Source organism: Drosophila teissieri, chromosome 3L (assembly GCF_016746235.2).
Source record: "Drosophila teissieri strain GT53w chromosome 3L, Prin_Dtei_1.1, whole genome shotgun sequence".
Classification (NCBI taxonomy): Eukaryota; Metazoa; Arthropoda; class Insecta; order Diptera; family Drosophilidae; genus Drosophila; species Drosophila teissieri.
The window spans coordinates 5,695,940-5,716,169 of NC_053031.1; the positions used below are offsets into that span (position 1 = coordinate 5,695,940).

Sequence of the window (20,230 nt, forward strand, 5' to 3'; positions counted from 1 at the left end):
AGCTCCTTTTTGGACACACATGGAGATCTCATCCCCGAAGCCGCGGTGATATAAGAAAAGCCGACGTGTACGAAAATAACATTTATTTTAGTAACGATTACGTATACTTTACTCGTATGTATGTGCTTTTGTGTGTGTGTGTCAGTTTGTGCTTATGGTATTGTCTAAACAAAACGGGTTGAAAATCGAATGCAGTGGGGGAGGCAAGGTTCCCAATTGGCTGGACTAGAATCTGAACGGTGCTTGGCAAGCTGCCTGCGAATTGCTCCTAACCCAGGAGCTTCTTCAGCTTGAGCAGCTTCTTCAGCTTGAAGAGGGCCTGCGGATCCTGGGGACGCTGGACATCGTCGAAGGCAGGCTGGTAGATATTGTCTCCAATCAAGGACTCGTCCACGGGCACGGCGGAAACGAAGGCGATGGCCATAAGGCACACAAAGATGGTCTGCAAAATATAAATTGGGAAAGATTTGTATTATAAATATTATGCAAATTTTAAATCCTTTAAATGAATTCTTTTTTAATTAGCTTCAACATTCTGCAGACTTCCTTTAATATTAATACTTCAAAACATTAATCAGGACACACAGAAATGTTGTACTTGATTGAAAATCATTTTAGGCTTACGCCCCTTAATCCAAATTAGTGTCCAAATACTCACCAGGGCAAGGTACTTCATGATTGCTGCTGCTGGGTAGATGATTACGCTGATTAATCCAAAAATCGACTGCACTTGGCTCCATCTGCCATCAGGGCTTTTTATAGCCGAACTTTGGGTGACCATCGATGATAATGTCATGTGTAAACTGCAGTTTGCAATAAAGGAGAGGACAAATGAGCGATACATAAACAAAAGACTGGCGCATAAATAAGACGGTAAGCGAAAAAGAAGTATAAACAGAAAAACCTGGCCAAAAGGCAGACCTAAGGGGCGTGGCATGTTGAGGCAGGTGTTTTGTCTTTTTGGGCAGATTCAACAGCGAGACCGAAAAGCAAAACCAGGCCGCCCTGTTTACTTGGCTTTTGGTGGCATCTTTTGTTTGCTCCGCTAAGCCACTGAAGAAGTTGATCGTTGATTAAATAATAATCAGACTGGGTAAATGAAAACGACGACTAATGAAGGTCAACCCAAATGCGGTCAGCAGAGTAATGTTTACACAAAACCCGGAAGAAGGCTGAAGTTGTAATGCTAGGCAGTTTAATGGCTAATTCCTATATCTAGAGTCCGTTGATCGGTCACTCAAATGGTAAGTTAATCTGAAGTTCAAGATCGAACGATCAATCGGTGGCCAAGCCAATTAAGTAAATTATCACTTGAGAGGAGGATCCATGAATATTTGACACTTTGAACAGCTGTCAAGCCTAAAGAGTGGAACACTGAATCAATAAAAGTAAAGCTGCGCTGAGCGATGGAACCATTTTGGGTGGGGCTGTGGTATAAAAGCCAACCTATGAATGGTACGGAGGCCAAGTGTTTTTAGCCCAGTCATCGTGCAAGTATCGACGATCGAGATGATCTTGCAGCTGAAAACCGGAAACATTCGCCCTGCTCTAAATATGTAAATTACGAAGTTTCGAGAATGCCGCCACAAAACATTCCACAGTCTGCACTCCTAAACAAATATTTGTCGAATGGATATCAAAACAAAAAAGTTCACCATGACAACAAATTGAAAGATTAGTTTGTATGGATGGATCTTTGAGTCAGTCTTTGTCGTCGGCTTGTCTCGCGCGGCTTGAATTCATGTTTGATATATAATATATATTTCCCATGCCCCTGGGTCTTTTAATTAACTTTTATGGGCGTGGCTGTAACATGTGTGAGATGTCTCAATCTCGGCGAACTTATAGTGGGAGATAATAAATTTTATTACACACCCGAAACTTGCTGATAGATGGGACAAGTTTGCAGAAATTGTGTAAAAATTGGGGTGTTGGGGTGAACAAATTATGCAAAGGTGGGGGTACCTATGTAAAAACATATTTAAAACAACTTGTCTGGATCTTTATTTATTTACTTACACGAAAGTAAAATTATTCGTAATCAGTTAATACTTCCGAGTTATCCTCTTTCGGCTGAGTAACCTCTGTACTAGTTTCTTCATTTTTCACTACTGGCTTCTCAGTCGTTTCATTTTCCTCACTGTCTTTAAACAGCGTTGATTCCGTGTATCCAGGTGGTTTTTTAATGGAAAACTTGATTCTGCAGGAGCACAGCTTCATAACTTCCTCGTAGACTTGTATCAGCTCCAAGAGTACAAGATATCTGCCTTCAGGGATTTGGAAGGGAATCAGTTTGCTATCAATAACGCCATTTTCCACAAAATAGAAGCCCGGAACTAGAGGACATGAGACTACGAAAGTCGAGGGCAAAAGGCTTTCGCCCGGAATGCCCTCCACTGTGATGTTACGAAGTGAATCGAGGAGCTTGCAGAGATCTCTGTTCGTCAAGCGAATCAGATCGACTTGGTTTGAGCCACCCACTGGATCTGGGAGCTTCCTTACGAAAATGTGCAAGAGGAGTTTGCCGGGAAAGGGAACTTGAACTGTGAGATTCACATTGATCTTCTCATAGTTGACAACGTCATAATCCACGAACAGATCATCCGGCACAAAGGATTTGGCATAAAACTGCTCCAGCCGCAGTTTGATCTAATTGAAAAACCGTATTTTAAGTTACAATTTTAGTTTATTTAAACAACTCACACTGTGCACTTGAAGGGCTCCTAAAAGTAAAATAAAAACTGAACTTTGCAGAGGCCACATTGTTTAATGCTCGGACGATTGACCCATTCAAAATAACTGGCCGAAAATTGCCGACATTTGGCAACTGGGAAATTAGCTTGTTCAGTCAGGCCACGTTAATTGGACTAACGACTTTGTTTCGGCCCGATTCTTATCGATCAAAGCCCCAGCAGTGATGGCATACACTATGAGCAAACGGGGCGAATGCGTAATGTGGGTGTTAACATGGCGTATGCGTAATGAGCAGACTAACAGCGGTAAATATTTTCAGAATCAACTTTGTGATGAGTGTTTACCAAATAGTCGCTGATAACTTGGCGAACTTAACGACGCATCTATCAAGACGATAACTACAAAACCTGATCCCAGTTGCAAATTCGGTGGCCAACTGATGAACTTGAACCAAAAAGCATGAACGTGTAACTGCTGGGAAAAACAGCAAAAGTTTACCATGTAAACGGGCATAAATTGTGCCGCCGGAAAGCAAAGGCGAACAAAAGTCTCGGATAAATCATCCCAAACAAAATATATGTATGCCAGTGGACCATAAATTTCGAGCATTTTTATTGCAATTTGCCTGTTTGCTTGTTTGTGCCCAAAAAACAAGTGCAAACAGTGCCAACAACAAGCACAAATGCTGCCTTAAGCCGCAAACTACAGTGAAAGTGACGTAATGCGATGCTACCAACAACAACAGCAGCAACAACAACAACAATAGCTGGCTAAAAAATATGTATAAAAACCATTAAACAACGACAACAAAGTACAGTGAAAAGCAACTGAGCAAACGGTCAGAAAAAAAATGTCAATGTCTTTTACAACCAAGCCGACGATGAAGAAGCAGCAACAACTACAGCAGTTGACCAAAGGGTCAGGGGATGGGAATGGGGGGGAGGGGTGGTGGTTGGGCGGGTGTAGACAATGGATGGGGGGGAGGTGGAACAGAGATAGCAAACATGGCGCAAAAAGCGTACTTTGTTCGCATATGTGTGACCTTTCGCATCGCACTTGGCACGTGTGCCGACTATCGAAAAAAGGCAGTTGTCTATGAATGAAAAGAAAAACTTCAGTGGTCACAGGTGGCTTTTTCTCTTTCCAAAACTTATAAATATTTAAGAAATTATTTCTACTCTAATTAAAGTAACTGCATTGAACTATATCACGAGCACATCTCCAATGCAAAGTCGCAGGGCTTTGCGCGCATCGCATGAAAAAATTCACATGCATCGGATGTCGGCTTACATTTTATTTACCTCTCTGCTTTATCGTTTTCTTCGCCATACGTATACTACATATATGCGTTGAGCGTTTTTTATATCGCCCGCAATTTACAATTCAATGTCATGCCGGCTATATGGCGGTGGCTTCTTCTTTCATATTGCCAAATTGAGGCACAATGAAGAAGAAGCTGCTGCTGCACCAGAAGATCTGCGAGATCATTTTGCTGCAGAACCGGTTGGTTCAGTCACTCCTCATCGAGGTACACAGTAAACCATGCAGACAATGCAGCCCCAATGTAAAATTAAGTGTGTAAGGCGACCTTGAGACTCCAACTCCGACTTTAATTCCAAACCGAACTCCAGGCCGAAAACCACAAATGCAATTGCTGGTCATCTTGGGCGCTGCGGCCATTCATGTATTATTTATGTATGCATGTGGGACCCATCGGGTTTTATGAACCGGCCCGCACCGCCCGATAATAATTGCTATTGCCCTCATACATCATGAGTTCGGTGGACGGGGGAGGGGCGCGATATCATTAACAGTCTAGGCCAGATCCATCTAGATATCTCCGTAAACGGTGGGCGGGACCAAGTCGGGGGTTTCCGCCTTATATCATCGGTTAATAATCACTGGAAGATACTTTTGCGTTGCCGCGACCATCCTACGTGACGTAGATAGCACCTCCACCCTTTTGTTGCTTCTTTTCCAGAAAAAGATTCCTTGAAAAATGCATAAAAGTTCGTGTTCTAGAAATGTAGAATAATGTGCAGTAATTAATAATACAAGTATTAATTTAATATATACTATGCTCTATGCTCTCATGGCCATCGGATTTTTATTAGCTGAACTAAATTCGGTTCTCACCAAGAATTATTTATTACAACCAACTCAGGCCTTAGCAATAATACTAAAACTCATGCTAGCATAAGACTGCTAACTTTAAACAGTAGTGTGGATAATCAACATAAATATCTCAGAGGTTAAGTTCATTGCTTACTGATGAACGTGTAAGTGATTTTCATGTTCAGCGAGGGTTGCTCGAAACATATGTACAGCTCAGCGTTCCAAAATGCCATCTCTTACGCCTTACTGGTTTTTATAAATATTTTAAATATTATATTAAGTTTATACGCCACCCACGCGAGTGGAGAATCTGGGTTTTTGTGTTTATTTCCCCATCAAACAAGCGGGTGATGGAATTTTTCAGTTTTCGCATTTTGTTATGAAGCGTTTGGTTGATTGATTCCGAAGATCAATGCTAAGCGTTGTAATTAAAGGCAGCGCAGCAGCGAACAAATTTGTATCGGTCGTTGTTCTTTTGCTCTTTGTTGATTTAGCACTTGGAATCTTTTGCCATTACGCTGTTGGCCTCGCCCACTTGGGCGACATGAGGAGGCTTACCAAATATATATAGTGGCAGAGTGTATCTATTGGTAAAATGCAAATTCCCGTTAATTGAATGCCAAACAAGGAGAGCAGTGGCAGCCGCACCATCGAGAAGGGGGTTTAATTTGCTGGTTATGTTTTTTTGTTGGGGAATGGGTGCTTGAAAAATCAATTAGCAGTATAAAATGCTTTTTCCGTTTTAAAGCCGTACCTGGTTTAGTTTTTGTTACACTCTTCCTCGCCTTTTTTCCCCATTTCCCCCGCCCACTTTGCTAAAAGAGAGCAAGTCCCAGTAGCAGCACCCACTAGCAGCGCCCAGCCACCCACAACTGCAAAAGCAAGAGAGAGAGAGAGAGAGGGAGGGAGAGGGAAAAGGAAAAGCAGTGGAAAAACCGCAGCTGCTGCTTTAAATTTATGCCAACGCGGCATTAGAAGCATGGCTTGCGGTTAAATGGGCAGTGTGGGGGAGGGAGCTCCAAAAGGGGGCGGGGTCGGAAAATGGCGGAGGGCTAGGGGGTTATTTCAGCCATATTGGCTAGGTATTGGTAACATCTACATGAGTGTGTGTGTGTGTGTGTGCATGTGGGTGTAGCAAACTGCAAGAAATCAAGGCTTTAGTTGCGGCGGTCGCAACGAAAAATGGCGGAGCGCTTTATGAATATTTATAACACAATGGAGCATGAAAAGGTTCGGTTGTAGGTGTAGCCAGGGATAAGAGGTATCCATACATGTGGGCAAGGAGCTATCCAGGTTCATGCGTCTGTTATCGCATTCAATGCCCCATTGACAGCGACGGAATTAATGGTAGGATCAAGTCCTATAAAACCCTAAAACAGGAATCAGGTCAATTAAAATAATTGTTATCTTCCTAAATATTCAAAATATTTAACAAGACAAAGAAGACAACATTGGAGTACCCAAAAGTACATATTTTATGTTATAAAGTGAACTACTATTTTATGATCCGGTATTTATCCCTATGCGCTCCGGTTTTTCCAGCTGAATTGCTCCAAAGAATCTCCACCCACTTACAATGCAAATGGAAACGCCAGAATGCAGGAAAAGTTACCCCACTTTCAATTCGACTTCCTGTGCATTCGTCCTCGCATTTAGATTGGCAATAAATTAATACTCGAGCATGGAAAGTTGCGCCATTAGAAGGGCGAATCGAATGACACACATTTGAAAAATATTTAATTTGCCAAAAACGCCAGTCGAACTGCATCCTTTGGCATTTCCATATCAACTGCATATTGCGCATACGCAGTGTGGGCGGTGGCCCTAATTCAAAGCTCATTGGGAAGAAATTTACAGAAAAAGTTTAAATTAAAAGTTGAACCAAAATTAAGCCAAAAAAAAGGTTGGTAAACCGAAACCAATTCAAATATTGATTGGTTTCGCGAATAGAGGGAGGGGGTGGAGAAAAGGGGGGAATCCCCTGACTGGGAGCACGTGCTGGCGCCATCTAGCGGTCGCTGCATGCAAATTGCCAAATCAGTGCGTGACTTGTAAAATTTCAACAAAGGCTGCGAACAAAAACTCGAATGCAAACTGTTAGTTATGACAAAGCAAACTTAACTAGCGGTTGTTCGCTTTTTACTTTTTTTCTTAGTTTTTTGGAAAATTTTTAACTGGCACGCACGTGTAACGCCCCACAATGGAAAAAGAGGTGGTTCAATCCATAAGCGCCAGTCAATTACCGAGTTTACAGAATGCCCCGGCTAATGGTCACCTCATTCACGACTCGTTTAATGGCCCTCAACTGAACTCTTTTCTTCGCTTTACTACTCCCTTCTTTTTTTTTTGCCTTTTGCCGCCAATTTGAACAACAAATGTCAAAGTCAAAGACTAACAAGAGACCATATAGTGTGTCCATTCATGATTGCCCCGCTGTCCTCTGTCCTCTCCATATACTTTACATCGCTTGACTGCCACTGGAAAACGTTTGCCATTTGTGTATCTCCATTTGGAGATGCCATTTAAATGATATTTTTTGCATTGGCAGTCGGTAAACATCTTTGCTGCAAGACATACTCGTACTTGTACATCTCGTGTGCGTATCTTCAATTTATATTTCAAGTGCAGAAAGTGGAGCAAACTAACATTTCCAGCGAATTCCCTTCGGTTCGGTTCGGAAGTCAAAAGTTTTTGGTCAGCGCATGCAGTTTATTGGTTTGTTTGCCTGAACGGTCAGAAAAAAAATGGAGGAGCTGGCTGGGAGCTGGGTTACTTTCAAGAAACTTAATCGATTCGGACACTTTACAACATGTTTATCATAAGCATTTGCCAAAAGAAATATTTTTATCAATTGCTAGGAAGGCAAACAGAAGGGAAAGGAGGCAATAACTTTAAGTAGAAGATATTTTACACCAATATTACTGGAAGTCTTATAAGCTGAATAGAAATCCTGCATATTTTTCTTATAGAGTTGTTTTTAAGTTGAAAGTTGTGAATAGCTCGAAGCAAACCCTTTTTTTTCTCTGCTCCAGATCCCCCAAACTTTCCGGATGTTTCATCTCATTTCACTCTCCCCCAGCAGAACATCCTTGCATTTAAAATTTATGTCAAATTAGCGAGCGCCCCAATGACAAATGCTCGAGCAATAGAAAAGGCCGCGAAGAATGCAATTTTTACAAGCCAGACCAGAGTGCAGCAAACCGAGTTCCTTCCTGGCAACCACTTTAGTGCCACCACCCCCTCGTCCGTCATCCGCGATGCACCACCCTCCACCCACCACCCACCATGCACCACCCACAACCCAGTGACTTGCCGCAGGGCAACGGAAATTAGTTCAACGGCACTCACAACGGCGGCAGTTAAACGTCGTCTTGGACTGGAGTGCAGCGAAAACCAGCCTGGGATCTCTTAGGGATGGCAAATGATATGGGATAAAAAATACTTGGAAGAACAGGCACATAGTGGACTAGAAGGATCAGCTATATCTCATAGATTGAATTAAATTGATCACACCTTAAGATACATACTTCTTTCCTATGACATTTTATTTATATTTGGATTTCTAAATTGGTTTTTCTACCTTGTTTCTCTTTAACTTCGATTTCTTTTAAACAATCTTCTTTTAACCCAAAAGACATTATATATCTTATTGTGTAAAATCTTTGTTATTAACTTCTTGAAGCAGTTCTGAGATCAGTTGAGGATTTGTATGTCTAATGTCAGCGACAATAAATCGCGTTTAACATCCCTAGAAACTATCTAGTATTCCCCATGCCCTTCTCTAAACTGCAGACACTTGTTTTTTATAGCTGCAAGGGGTGAAGAGGGAGGCGCGCGGACATTTGAAGATGATGTAGTGCGGACATAAACATAAATAATGGCAATGCGCAGTTATTACTTTTCTTGGTCTTCGTCCTGGTCTTGGTCTTGGTCCTGGTCCTGGTCGTGGTCCTGGTTCTTTTCTCATCCTCGGGCTGTGATGCTTACATAAAAATTAAATGTAAGTGGAGTAAGTGCGGAGGAGGAGGAGGAGGGAGTTGCAGGGCCATTTTCTGGTTTGATGCTGCTCATTGGTCTTGGCTTTTTTAATTGCATTCTGACTGCCGCATCAAATGGCAACCGCTATCCTAATGGGTTAATTGGGCTTAAGGCAAGAATCCTTCGGCGGGCAGTTCCTTCTCGGCAGTAGGAGCAGGGACGTGGGTGATTTATCTGTGCTGGCAAATTGACAAACGATTCGCGCTTAATGGAAAAGTTACGCATACGCCATGGATTACAGCGCGGCGCGCATTATTAATATTCATTTCAGTGCGCATAATTTGCACATACATCAGAGCAGCAATAAAATAAAGAAATGGCCTTGATTTGGCAAAAGTTGCCTACGATCTTTTCGGACTGCCAGCGAGGAGCAGCGAGAGGCAGAGATGAGAGAAATGCAGATTGCATGTCCTGGCAACAGGATGCATTCGCCCCAGTCATGCATTAACAACAACCCCATCTCCAGCAAACAATCCCAGCCAAAAACATAAACAATAAACAGAACTGAAAGGACGAGCAGGTCCCACAACGAGGACCCCAACCCGAGGAGCAGATGGAGCCGGAGCTGGGGGGTAACGCACTCCGCTAATGCACCAAAAACTGCATCCACTACTCTCAGCCCCCACTTCCCCCCTCCCCCGCAGTTACTTAACAATATTTCCCATTGTTGTTGAGACGTTGCAGGTGTTTGCTGAAGCATATCAAAAATATATGTATATACAAACATGGCTGCGACTACGTCGACGACTTAAGCCAAAAGGCTTTGGGTTTGCTTGGTTTTCAGTGTGAGCCAAGGCAAATGGCTGTTTGAAGGCGCCAAGGATGCCACAGCTGAGAACCAGTTGGCAAGTACCGATCTTACATCTATTCTTGTAGGTTTTAAGTTATACTAAAGTCAGAGAAGTAGGAATAGCTTAGAAATATGTAATTGATAGACGCATATATAACATTTGATATGTTTTTTATATTCATACAAAACACCTCTGGCATTTTACTGTTCAAAAATACCTCTCACATTGATATTTTTAAAATACAATACGTCTTTAATTTTGATCTTTGGATCTAGTTCCAATTGCAAACTCGTTTCAGCCCAAAAGTAGGCAACTCTTTTGGCATTTAACATTTGCCGTGGCAGAAAGGCCGTCTGCTGCACTCGCCCTGCTTTCTCCCCTTTCTCCACCTCTCTCTCCCCACTTCTCCTCCGCTTGGCTGCCTTACCTTAATTATGAGTTACTTTTGTGCAGGCATTTTCTTAGTTGCTCGCCGCCCATCGGGCACCACCCACTTTTGTCCCGCGTGCGTTGTTTACTTTTTTGTGCAGCTTAAATCAACTGAGGTGAGTCGGAGGACATTCAGCTGGAGCGGGAGCAGGAGCAGAGTGGCAATTGCTTGGGCTTGTGTTTGCCTCTGGGCCACAATGCCGCTGCTGGAGGGAAGGGGGAGGGGCAGGGGCAGGGGCGGTGATTCCGGGCGGATTCTTTTACAACAAAGCAGACGAAAGTCGCTGGCGGCATTTGCCGCATTCGCTGCAACAGAAACAGCAGGTGCAACCGTGGGTGGTGCACGACGGGAGTGGGTGGCATGCCCCAGTCTGCGGTTGCGTACTTTTAAGGGGGGGGATGGGGGAAGAGGGGTGCCAGCTGCTTATGCTGTGTAATTCCGCGTAAAATGCACAAAGGGACAACCCGTTAACCGCCCCCAGCTGACTGCCTTGAACCGCAGCTTTTCCACCTGCATGACACCTGCCATTGTTCACAAAAACTAGACAATGGAGACGGCCACAAGATGGTGCGGGGTCACGGGGTGCACAATCTGGAGGAAACACAATGAGTAGGCCCACCGAAATCCGTAAAACATTCAAATGGATTCCTTTCATGAGCATGCGAAGCAGCTCGACCTCAAAGTGATTTATTTTACTGAAAAATTAAGCATTTTCAGAAGCAAACAATAGTGACCCACTTAGAAACAAAGCAACATCAGTGGCTTACTAAAAACTTAAGCTAAAGTTGTAATGCATTCCTAAAGTTAAGCCCAAAATCTGTAAATATTTGTAAGTATTAATATTAACAACAATTTACTAGAAAATAAACAATGAAAGTTTGTCTTTGATGAATACAATTTAAACACGAATGAAATGCCTTTTAATTGCATATTGAGTGTGAAATAAATTATGTTTAAATGCATACGGCAACAAGTATGAATTTTTCCCAAAACAAATTTTATGAATTAATTTAAATAATAGTTCTTAGAGCTAAATTAGGAATGCTCTGTGCAGTGCATATATTTTCCCGCAAACTGGCGAACATTTCCATTGCAAATAACTCATTTTTAGTTAATTTCCAATTTCCTTTGGAAGTGTTCTAAATTCGATTTAGTTTTATGTGCTAGTATAGCACAAAGTGTGTGAGTGGATGTTCGAATGGAAAAGGGAAAGGACTTGCTGGTGGGAAAGGAGGCCACTTCATCGTTGGCTGACCGGAAATGCAACAGGAAATCAGTGTGCAAGGGCAGTAAATGCTGTTGCCACGCCCACAAAACGTCCAGCGAACTACGCCCACCGCAACCCACCACATGCGGCACGTTTCCACATTGCACATTTTGCGTTGAATAAACTTTGCTGGCAGTTGCGGCGCCAAATCGGAGGAACAACTGAACGAAAGGGAAGCGAGCAAAGTCAAAATAAGTCAAGCTGGAAATATTTCCCATTCCTCAGCCAGCCCATTTCCCCCCCACCATTTTCCACGGCCGTGAAAAGCGATAGAGAAAGAGAGTGAGAGAGCAGGACCAACTCCGGGGGCCATTTTGTTATTACAGTTGCTGCAATTTCAGCGTCGACGTTTTGCTGCTTTAGCAACAATTACAACAGTCGGCCCAAAAGAAAAGCCAACAACTGTGCAGAAATGTGGCCCAGTGAAGGAGGACAACGGAAAAATACCAGGCAAGAAAAATAGAAGCACCCTGTTGCACGTTTTTCCGAAGGGCGTGAGCGAGGAAAATCAGGAAAAGCTGGCGAAAAACTTGGATAGCTGTTGGGTCGCCGACTTGCTGCCACTGAAGTGAAGCAACAGTCCGCAATCACAACATGCCAGTGCACCCACACAAGGACTGAACTCGCACACACACATTTGCACTGTACATAGGCATTTACACTTAGGAAAAAGCTATGACATAGGAGAGGATGAGAGGGAGTCCACATAATCCATGTACAAAAGGAATCAATCACTTTCAAAATGATTTTAGGGATTTAATGTGCAATAATTCCATTTGTTTCAAATACCATTAGAGATATTTGAGTTACTTAAGCTGTTATGCTTACCACCAATGTTTTCTCTCAGTGTGTGGCACACACGTGCACTATATGTATATACAGATACCCCCACATGGACGCACTTCACACACATTTGTCTTCCGGCAATGACAGCGTCAGTAAATTGAAAATGGCCACCAAATGCACAGCGAAGGCGGGCGGCAAAGTTTACGACTACCGCTGGTCCGCCCACCGCGCCCCTCCCCCCACTGTCCCCCTCCCTGTCACTCTCTTTTTGGACTGGGAATATCAACAAGGCAACCTTCAAACGGTTAACAGTTTTCCAATTCCCGCTGCACGATGCATCTCATTGCTGGCCAAGAGCGATGCGATGCGATGCCAAGCAGATGGAGATGCAGATGCAGATACATTTCGATGCGATGCGTTGCAAGCGGAGCGGAGCGGAGCGTAAAAGCGACGCACAGGAGCCCAAGGATGCGAAGCGTGTCCACCAGTGGGTCTCTCCACCAAGCTGGTGTGGGGTAAGCAGCTGGTGATGCAGCGCTCTTTCTTTCTACTAATATATGTCAGTAGGTAAATGAAAATCTTGGAAATTTGTAGATATAAAATGTGAAGGTATCATTTATGTAAATATGAACGAGGATCCTAAACAAATTATAAATTATATAATTACGGATAGAGGGGCATCTCTAATGCTACTCCATCTTGCGCCAATGTTTGCTCTGCGTGTCCCAGAGCTGTTGGATTGGGTTCGGGAACTGGTGCTGCTGCTGCTGCTGCTGCTGCTTCCACTTCAGTTTCGGTTGCCGGTTAATTGCATGCGACTGCTGCATCTCACGGCTGCCAGCATGCGGCAGTCGACATTGATCAGAGCTGACCTTAACGGAGTGGGGGCGTCCAGACAACATCGCCCACTCCGCCCACCGGTCACTTAATGCGCTTAAAACGGGACACAATGCGAGTGACAGGAGGTTGCCAGCTCGGGCTGGGGAATCCCCTCATCATTATGCAGATGGATACACGGAATGTTCCCTAAAGGCATGCAAATGGAATGCGAAAAGTGCGCCTACGACAAGAGTCTAGAGGGTGAATGGTGGTGGCCTGGTAATGAGTAGTTTCCCCCAACTTTCTCCTGCTTTCGTGCGGCCGGGAGTAATTGCGGAAAATGAATTAAAGGCAATTTGCGGTGGGACACGAGGATGAGGTGCAGGATACTTGCAAAGGGAAGATGAACTGAACAACGAATGGCAACAAAATGCCAAGTGAAAGCAAACAACGTAAGCTGTTGTTGCATAGGCAAAGGACGAGGCTGGGAGTCCTGAGACCCGATGGAGCAATGTTGCAGGAAGCTGGCAAGCAGCAACACCACCAGCAACAGCAGCAACATCGCCCGGAAACAGGATGAGATCCAAGGAGCAACAGCAACGGCAACAGCAACAGCAACGCCAGCAATCGTAACATGCAAATGGGAAAGGCACACACGTGTGTGTTGTGCTGTGTTGAAATTGCATTTAAAAAGCTAAAAGAAAAGCGGATGCAACAATTTGCCATTGTGAAACAGTCCGGGGAGTGGAGTGCGTTAAGGTGAAGGTGCTCCAACCGCCTGATTTTCCACCTGCTGTACCAGCTATACCAGCTATACCTTTTCGCCGCCTGTCTGCGTCTGTCTTCGTGACTTTCCCCAGGCAATTTGAGCGAATTTCGAAGTCACTCGAGGAGCAGTAACCTAATGGGCGGATGGGGGCACTGAAAAGCCGGGGAACTGGTTAAATATAATGGTGGTAACCTGATGCTATAAGTATTTGTGCTGTGGTGCATCTGAGGCTGGCGGAGATTGCCACCGCAAATGGCAGGAAGCCAAATTGTGCCAGAAATGGAAATATGTTCTTGGAAGTTAGTTATGAGTGTAATATATGCCACTAAATTACCTAATATTTTCCTAGAATTTCTACAATTAAAAATCACATTTTATATTATTTTTGAAATACATTAAATATATCCCATTTTTTCAAACTTAGCATTACCCTTTTATAATTTTTATTTATATTATATTTCAAATACATTAAATGTATCCTATTTTTTCAAACTTACCATTACCTTTTTATAATATTGACATACGTAAAATTCCTATTTTATTTATAACTATGTATACAAATACGGAGTTATTTCAAATAACGTGGAATGCGCATGGTTTTTAACTCTTACATGTTGCGAGTTTTTAGTGCACTTTTTCACCAGCGGATTGTTCGCTGAGTGTGAAAAAAAAGAAGTTCAACACTAATTTGATTTTAATTTGTTTACTTTGTCGTATTGTTATGTGCAGTTTGTTTGTTTTTTCGTGTTTAATTAAAAATGCATTTATGCAGTCCGACAGCCACGACAGCAATGGGAAAGTGTGAGCAAAATGGGGCGGATAATGAGAAAACACTTTATTATAGCAGTTGCAGCGGCGCTTTATAAATTACAGTAAAAATAAGTCAATTACAAACATTTTCGATGCCCCCGGAGCCACGTGAAAATCCGAACCCATTTAGCAACCGTAATGGAAAACATGCGCTTTCCGTTTCCGCTTTTCCCCCATTGATTTTTACCAAGCAGCAAACGTAAAAAAACAATGTGTTTTTGTAAACTTTTTATTTCCGCTCCGATTGAGCATTAAATGTATATAAATTTTGGCTAAAATAATGCCTGGCCGAGGGGCAACAACAAAACCTATTAATGTCCAACACATGCACACATGCACACAGATAACACATACACCTACATGGACGAGGCACACACACACACACAGACAATTACAATGGCAAGTCGAATGCAAATAAACAGTAAATTTGCATAATCAATTTGTTTATTGATTCGTATAGTCGAACTATTTTAATTACGTTTACGCCAGGACCTCACTTCAATACGGTGCGAAAAGGACGAAGGAGATTGTGCGATAGAGAGAGACAGAGAGAGGAGAGGCCAAATGCAAACCAAAATTTGGTAAATACAATAAAGTCAATCGACGCCGAACAGCGAATTAATTTCTCTCACTGTTAGTTGGTTTTTTGCGCCGCATGTGGGCCGAATATGCATTTGGCAAATATTTACCAACTATTTTCTGGCTTTAGATTAATCAAAAATCAACTAAAGGAACAAAAAAATATAGTTATTAGCTTCAGTGAGGCAGTTTGAATACTCTTCTCAGTAGTAAATGTATATATGGAGCTAAATAATGTGATTATAAACTGTTAAAGATGTAGTAATTGTTAGCTACGGTAAATAATTATTCAAAACTGTGCACAACATTATTATCACCTCTGTTAGGGCATTACAACAACAATTAGCCACATCCGGTAAGCATTCGCCGATATCCGTTTCCGCCTACAAAAAACTTAACATACTTTCAGGCATTCGCATAAATTGCCTTTTAATGGACACCCGACCAAATGGAAAACGAGTGGTTTGAGTGTTCGAGGGCAGAAGGTTCTGGTTCTTTATGGCTGGATACACGCTTAAAATGCTAAAAGCCAATTATTTAACAGGTTTTTTGTGAGCATGTGTGTCCAAAAAGCAGTAACCGAAACGGATGCCACTCGAGCGAAAGTATTTCACAAAAATGATTGCTGATTTCACATTTTTAAATCAACAAATTGTATCAATAGTGGAAAGAGAGCACACAAATAAAATATTCATCTAAAAATATATTCACACTGCAGTTAATAGAATGCCATGCAAAGTGATGTTATGTTATGTATGCAGTAACATAAGCTATATGTGAGTAAGTAAAGATTAGCCTTAAGCTTTAAGATTATCTTTGGCCTAACTTCACTTTCCGAAATCAAAGGTTCTTCTAGCGATTCCAGCTAGTGCTCTTAGCCCAGTGCACTTTTCCGTCTGTCATCGTTGAGAGCAAACTCCATCAGCATCATCGTCAAGTCACAGGCCCAATGACAACCAGACACTTGTCTGGTCATGATACCCGCCCCAGAAACTGGAGAACCAGAAACAGCCTGGGCAGCCAGAGTGGCCAAAGCAGCCTGGGCAGCCAGGACCAGAACTAATGTCCTCCAGCCTAAGCACTCACCTCGTGTCAGGGACACGCTCTCTGCTCTCTGGCCGGCTGGTCAGTGGAGGATTTCCAGTGGACAGTTCCGAGTTGGCAGTCAATCAAGGGTGGCGTCAAAATTTGTTTTTCTTTTCATTTTCATTTCTTTTTTTCCTTTTTTTTTGTGAGTGTACCCCTTTGGGAAGTGCTTCGAAAAACGGCGAGGCGCAAAATTTGTTAAGTGGCTACAAGTGGGCACAGGACATGGGGCTCCCATCCGAGTCCCGAATCCCATCCGGATCCGGGGACAGTGTGTCAACCGCAGAGCAAAGTGCAGTGGCAAGTGTTCCCAAACATGAAAAGTTTTCCGCTGCGGCAGCGGTTCGCCGTTCCTGCCGCTGATTAAATGAAATGAAAAGTTTGCCACCACCACGCGGGAGTAATTGTGATTAGCCATCTCCTTTCCCTTGGCCAAAAGCCATGGCTTTAAGTGTGGCCAGTTCAAAAAGCAATCATTTCTAGTTGTTCTAGGTGCCGGGCTAAACAAAAAACTGTGTGAAAAAAAAATATGAAAATAATAATTAAGTCACAGTGAATAACGGCAGATAAATCTCACTCTGTCTGCGTTTTTCGCCAAGGAAAGGCGGCAACTTTGGGGATGGCAATAGAGTGCATCATTGTGCCACTTGAAAAACTTTGATTAAAATCCTTTTGAAGTGCAAACAAATAGCGCGGGACAAAAGTATCTGCAGCTCGGAGCTGGCCAGAGAGTGGGTGGCATCTGAATCCAAAGTGCAGGAAGATTTAACGCAAGTCGACAGTCAATGTGTGTCCGCACTTTTTGAAGGCTACGCCAAGGATGCACGAGCTCCAGCATTTGCATTTCACTATTTGCTACCCTCTGCTGACTAAAGTATATGTACTTACGTTTTATCTTAGATTATTCACTGAAAGTGCTGACAAGTATCCGTATGGCTAAAGGAAGTATAGAGATAACTGATTAACAAATTGAAAATCCTTCATTATAAAGACGTAATTACTTAAAGGATATTTTCGTTAAATGGCTTAAAACCCCTTACGTATTACTCATGCATTCAGTAGCGATTCGCTACCAAATTAAAGTTTACTGGGTACTCAATTAGTCGAGCTTTCGCTTGTACTTCCTGTCTGCATCCTTGCTGCTGTTGTAGTTGTTGTTGCAGCTGCCCGAATCCTTTTTTTTTTTGTTTCTTGCTTTGCGCTAAGCTTCACTAAATCCTTCTGTCGCGTCGAAAGCACAACTACAACTACGCAGCAACCGCCGGCCACCGCAGCAGCAAAGGGGAAGGAACAGCAGCAACAGCAAGAGCAAAAGCAACAGCAACAGCAAAGGTTAGGAGTGCAGGAGGGCGTCAGAAGAGGAGGCGTGGCTGGGGTGGGAGAAGAAGAGCAACCATGACGACGCCGGCGACAATGCAATAACTCATGTGCAGTAGTTGTTGCTGCTGTTGCTGCCGCTCCTGCTGGATGTTGGTCATGATGACACTTTGGTTGTTGCTCCCAGCTCAAAATCCTTCCCCCTCCCCCCTCCCCCCATTCTTCATCGCCCGCCTCCCCCCCTCGCTTTGCCCCCTCCTGCTCTGTTGTTGCCTGGCGCTTTGTGCTTTGGCAAAAGTTTTGTTTGATAGTCCCACAATTGCAAAAGTTCGCCACGTTCTTTGAGCTGCGAGCCGGGGATCTGGCTTAAATCCATTTTAAGTTGCATCAACTTTAATAAAATGCCACATGTGAAGCTTGTTTACTGCTGTTGATGCCGCCGCCTCTGCCGACGCCAACGCCTCTGCCGCTGCCACCGCCGCCGCTCTGCGGTGTTATTGTAGTTAAGTGCACTTGAGAGCGCTTTAAAGTTGGAGGCCAAGCGATAAGGACACGCAACTTGCACTCGATGTGAAGTAATCTCCTGCCACCGCTTGCGCTCGTCCTGCATCTGTACTCGCTTGTACACCGTGACGTATGCGCAACGTTGGCTTTCGCCGGCGGTTTATCATACGCACCGTTGCCGGAACGACGGAACTGCTGGTGTTTTTGTGCGGCTGCAGTGGCGATGCTGAACGAGTTTCCAAGTCATCATCTCGCTCCGGCGTAACTTAAAGGTCGTCTAACTAAGTTCCTGGAATCTGTCTTTCCATTCTAAAGGGGTTCAAGAATTTCAGTCTCTTCTGCTGGGCCAAAAAAGCGATAAGAACGTTACGGGAGCTACCATATAAGTTTTGACTATGGAAATATAGCTCCCCCTAAGCAAAGAGATAGTGAGTGCGGAGATTCCCGAGCGTAAACTTAATACACACTTATGTACATACGAAGAAATCACTTTTGTTGCGAGAAAGATAAATTCCTGTAAAATGTTTATAATGCAACCGCAATGTTATTGACCTATTTAATACGAAATTTAGAAATTAATGTAAAAAGAGCTAGCAATGAAAAGTGAAAACACTTTTGCATCCTCAACCAAAATACACTTCAACTTGATGCTCTCTCACAGAGCCCAACATCCATCATCATTATTCTGTGTACAAAATTTTCTTTATTTGAAGAACCCTTTCTGAGCTATCCATCATGTGTCATTGGACGACAAATGTGTGTGTGTGTGTGTGTCTGTCTGTTTGTGTGTGTGTGTGAGAGTGAGTGTGCGGCTAAGGCCGACTGACTTTGTTCGCAAGTTGAAGAGGTTAAGAATGAAGTACGCTCACCGCAAAACCCCCTCGAATTCTGCCCTGGAAAAGCATTCAACTCTTCGAGTTCTTTTTCAGTGCGTGGCACTTGAGAGGAGCGCTGAAATGGAGACGGGAATGGGCGGCAGGACGAAGGACCCCAGTCGAGTGTCTAAATGTCACGTTTAAATTTATGTTGCAGCAACAATAACAATGGGCACCTCTTGTACCATCAAAAAAAAAAAAAAATAGAAGAAAATAATAGTAGAAAAAAAAATATGCAGCGTAAACAAAAACAGTTATGACAACAATAGGAACAACAAACAGGCAAGAACTATGACAACTCGACAACAGCAACAAATGGCAGCAACAACAATTACTGACACAGCACAGAAGGCAAAATGTTGCCGTGTGTCACCAGGGGCGTTTCGGCAAAAAGTGGGAGGGTAAATGGGGAAAATACTGAAATGGGGAGGGGGAGGGGACAGGGTCTAAAAACCGAATGAGATGCGGGTGCAACTGTCACCAAAACAATGTTAACCAAAATGGCAAAAAAATCCTACGGGGAGACAAAATATTTCCCGCAAAGCACGAAAACGAACAGAAAAAAAAGAAATGATTGGAATACATTAGAAACGGTCTCCATTGTTTGGGAAACAAAATGCTGGATGAATGCAAATGGAAAAAGAGCTTGCAATATCAGACGCATGGAAGTCCTGAAGATAGAATCCTTTTGATGAGGTCGTAGGACTTAATTATATCCTAAATTTATCAATTGCACAAGTTGTTTGCCTGGTTCAAAATACCTAAAGTTGTACATCTACATATGTTTTTTATATTTAATCATATACAAAATGCAGTAATGCTCTAATCACTTAAATCACTTCGGAAAACTTTCGATGCACTTAAAAATTTTGATAATTTTGCCTGACAGTAACTTTGTTTGGGAAAAAGTACTCGGCACTTTGGTGAAAGCAAAACTTTCACTGGAATGCATATCACATTTCGTGAGCATTTGCAGTTTAGAAAATTCCGAGAGCATTTCTTAATTTCGCAACAATTTTCAGCTCCATTGCTCCCTTGGATATTTTGCTATCAAGTATCAAATGCCGGGCATTTCAAGGAGGGTGCACTTCCGACCCCATCAGCCATTAGCCTTATGTTTATATCATTAACAAAGTTATGTGAAATTTAACTGCTCTAATTTTTTTTCCGCTTCCCTTCAAATGCAGCGGGGTGAAGGGCTGAGCAAGGGAAATTGTGGGGTAGTGGTAGTATGCGTTTTACATGCTGCCTTAACATGGCTAAAACAAGTGTTGTTGTTGCAGCTGCTGCTGTCGTTGGTTGGTATGATTGTGATTCTGGTTCTGGTTCGGGTTCGAGTTCGGGTTCTTT

The 20,230-nt window shown here is 43.1% G+C and overlaps 2 protein-coding genes and 1 pseudogene across 2 annotated transcripts; 1 reads left to right on the forward strand and 2 right to left on the reverse strand.

Moving 5' to 3' along the window:
- Window positions 1-268: 268 nt before the first annotated feature.
- LOC122618124 lies at window positions 269-676 on the reverse strand. The gene is made up of 2 exons (XM_043794265.1): window positions 659-676; window positions 269-442 (listed from the first exon to the last, which is right to left on the reverse strand). Exons 1-2 carry the CDS (start codon window positions 674-676, stop codon window positions 269-271), a joined length of 192 nt encoding a protein of 63 aa, XP_043650200.1.
- Window positions 677-2,031: 1,355 nt separating this feature from the next.
- Window positions 2,032-2,819, reverse strand: LOC122618095. Its single transcript, XM_043794227.1, has 2 exons — window positions 2,704-2,819; window positions 2,032-2,649 (listed from the first exon to the last, which is right to left on the reverse strand). The coding sequence occupies exons 1-2, from the start codon at window positions 2,761-2,763 to the stop codon at window positions 2,032-2,034; spliced, it is 678 nt and encodes a 225-aa protein (XP_043650162.1). The 5' UTR covers window positions 2,764-2,819.
- A 9,682-nt stretch (window positions 2,820-12,501) lies between these two features.
- Window positions 12,502-13,230, forward strand: LOC122616443 (annotated as a pseudogene).
- The last annotated feature ends 7,000 nt before the right edge of the window (window positions 13,231-20,230 follow it).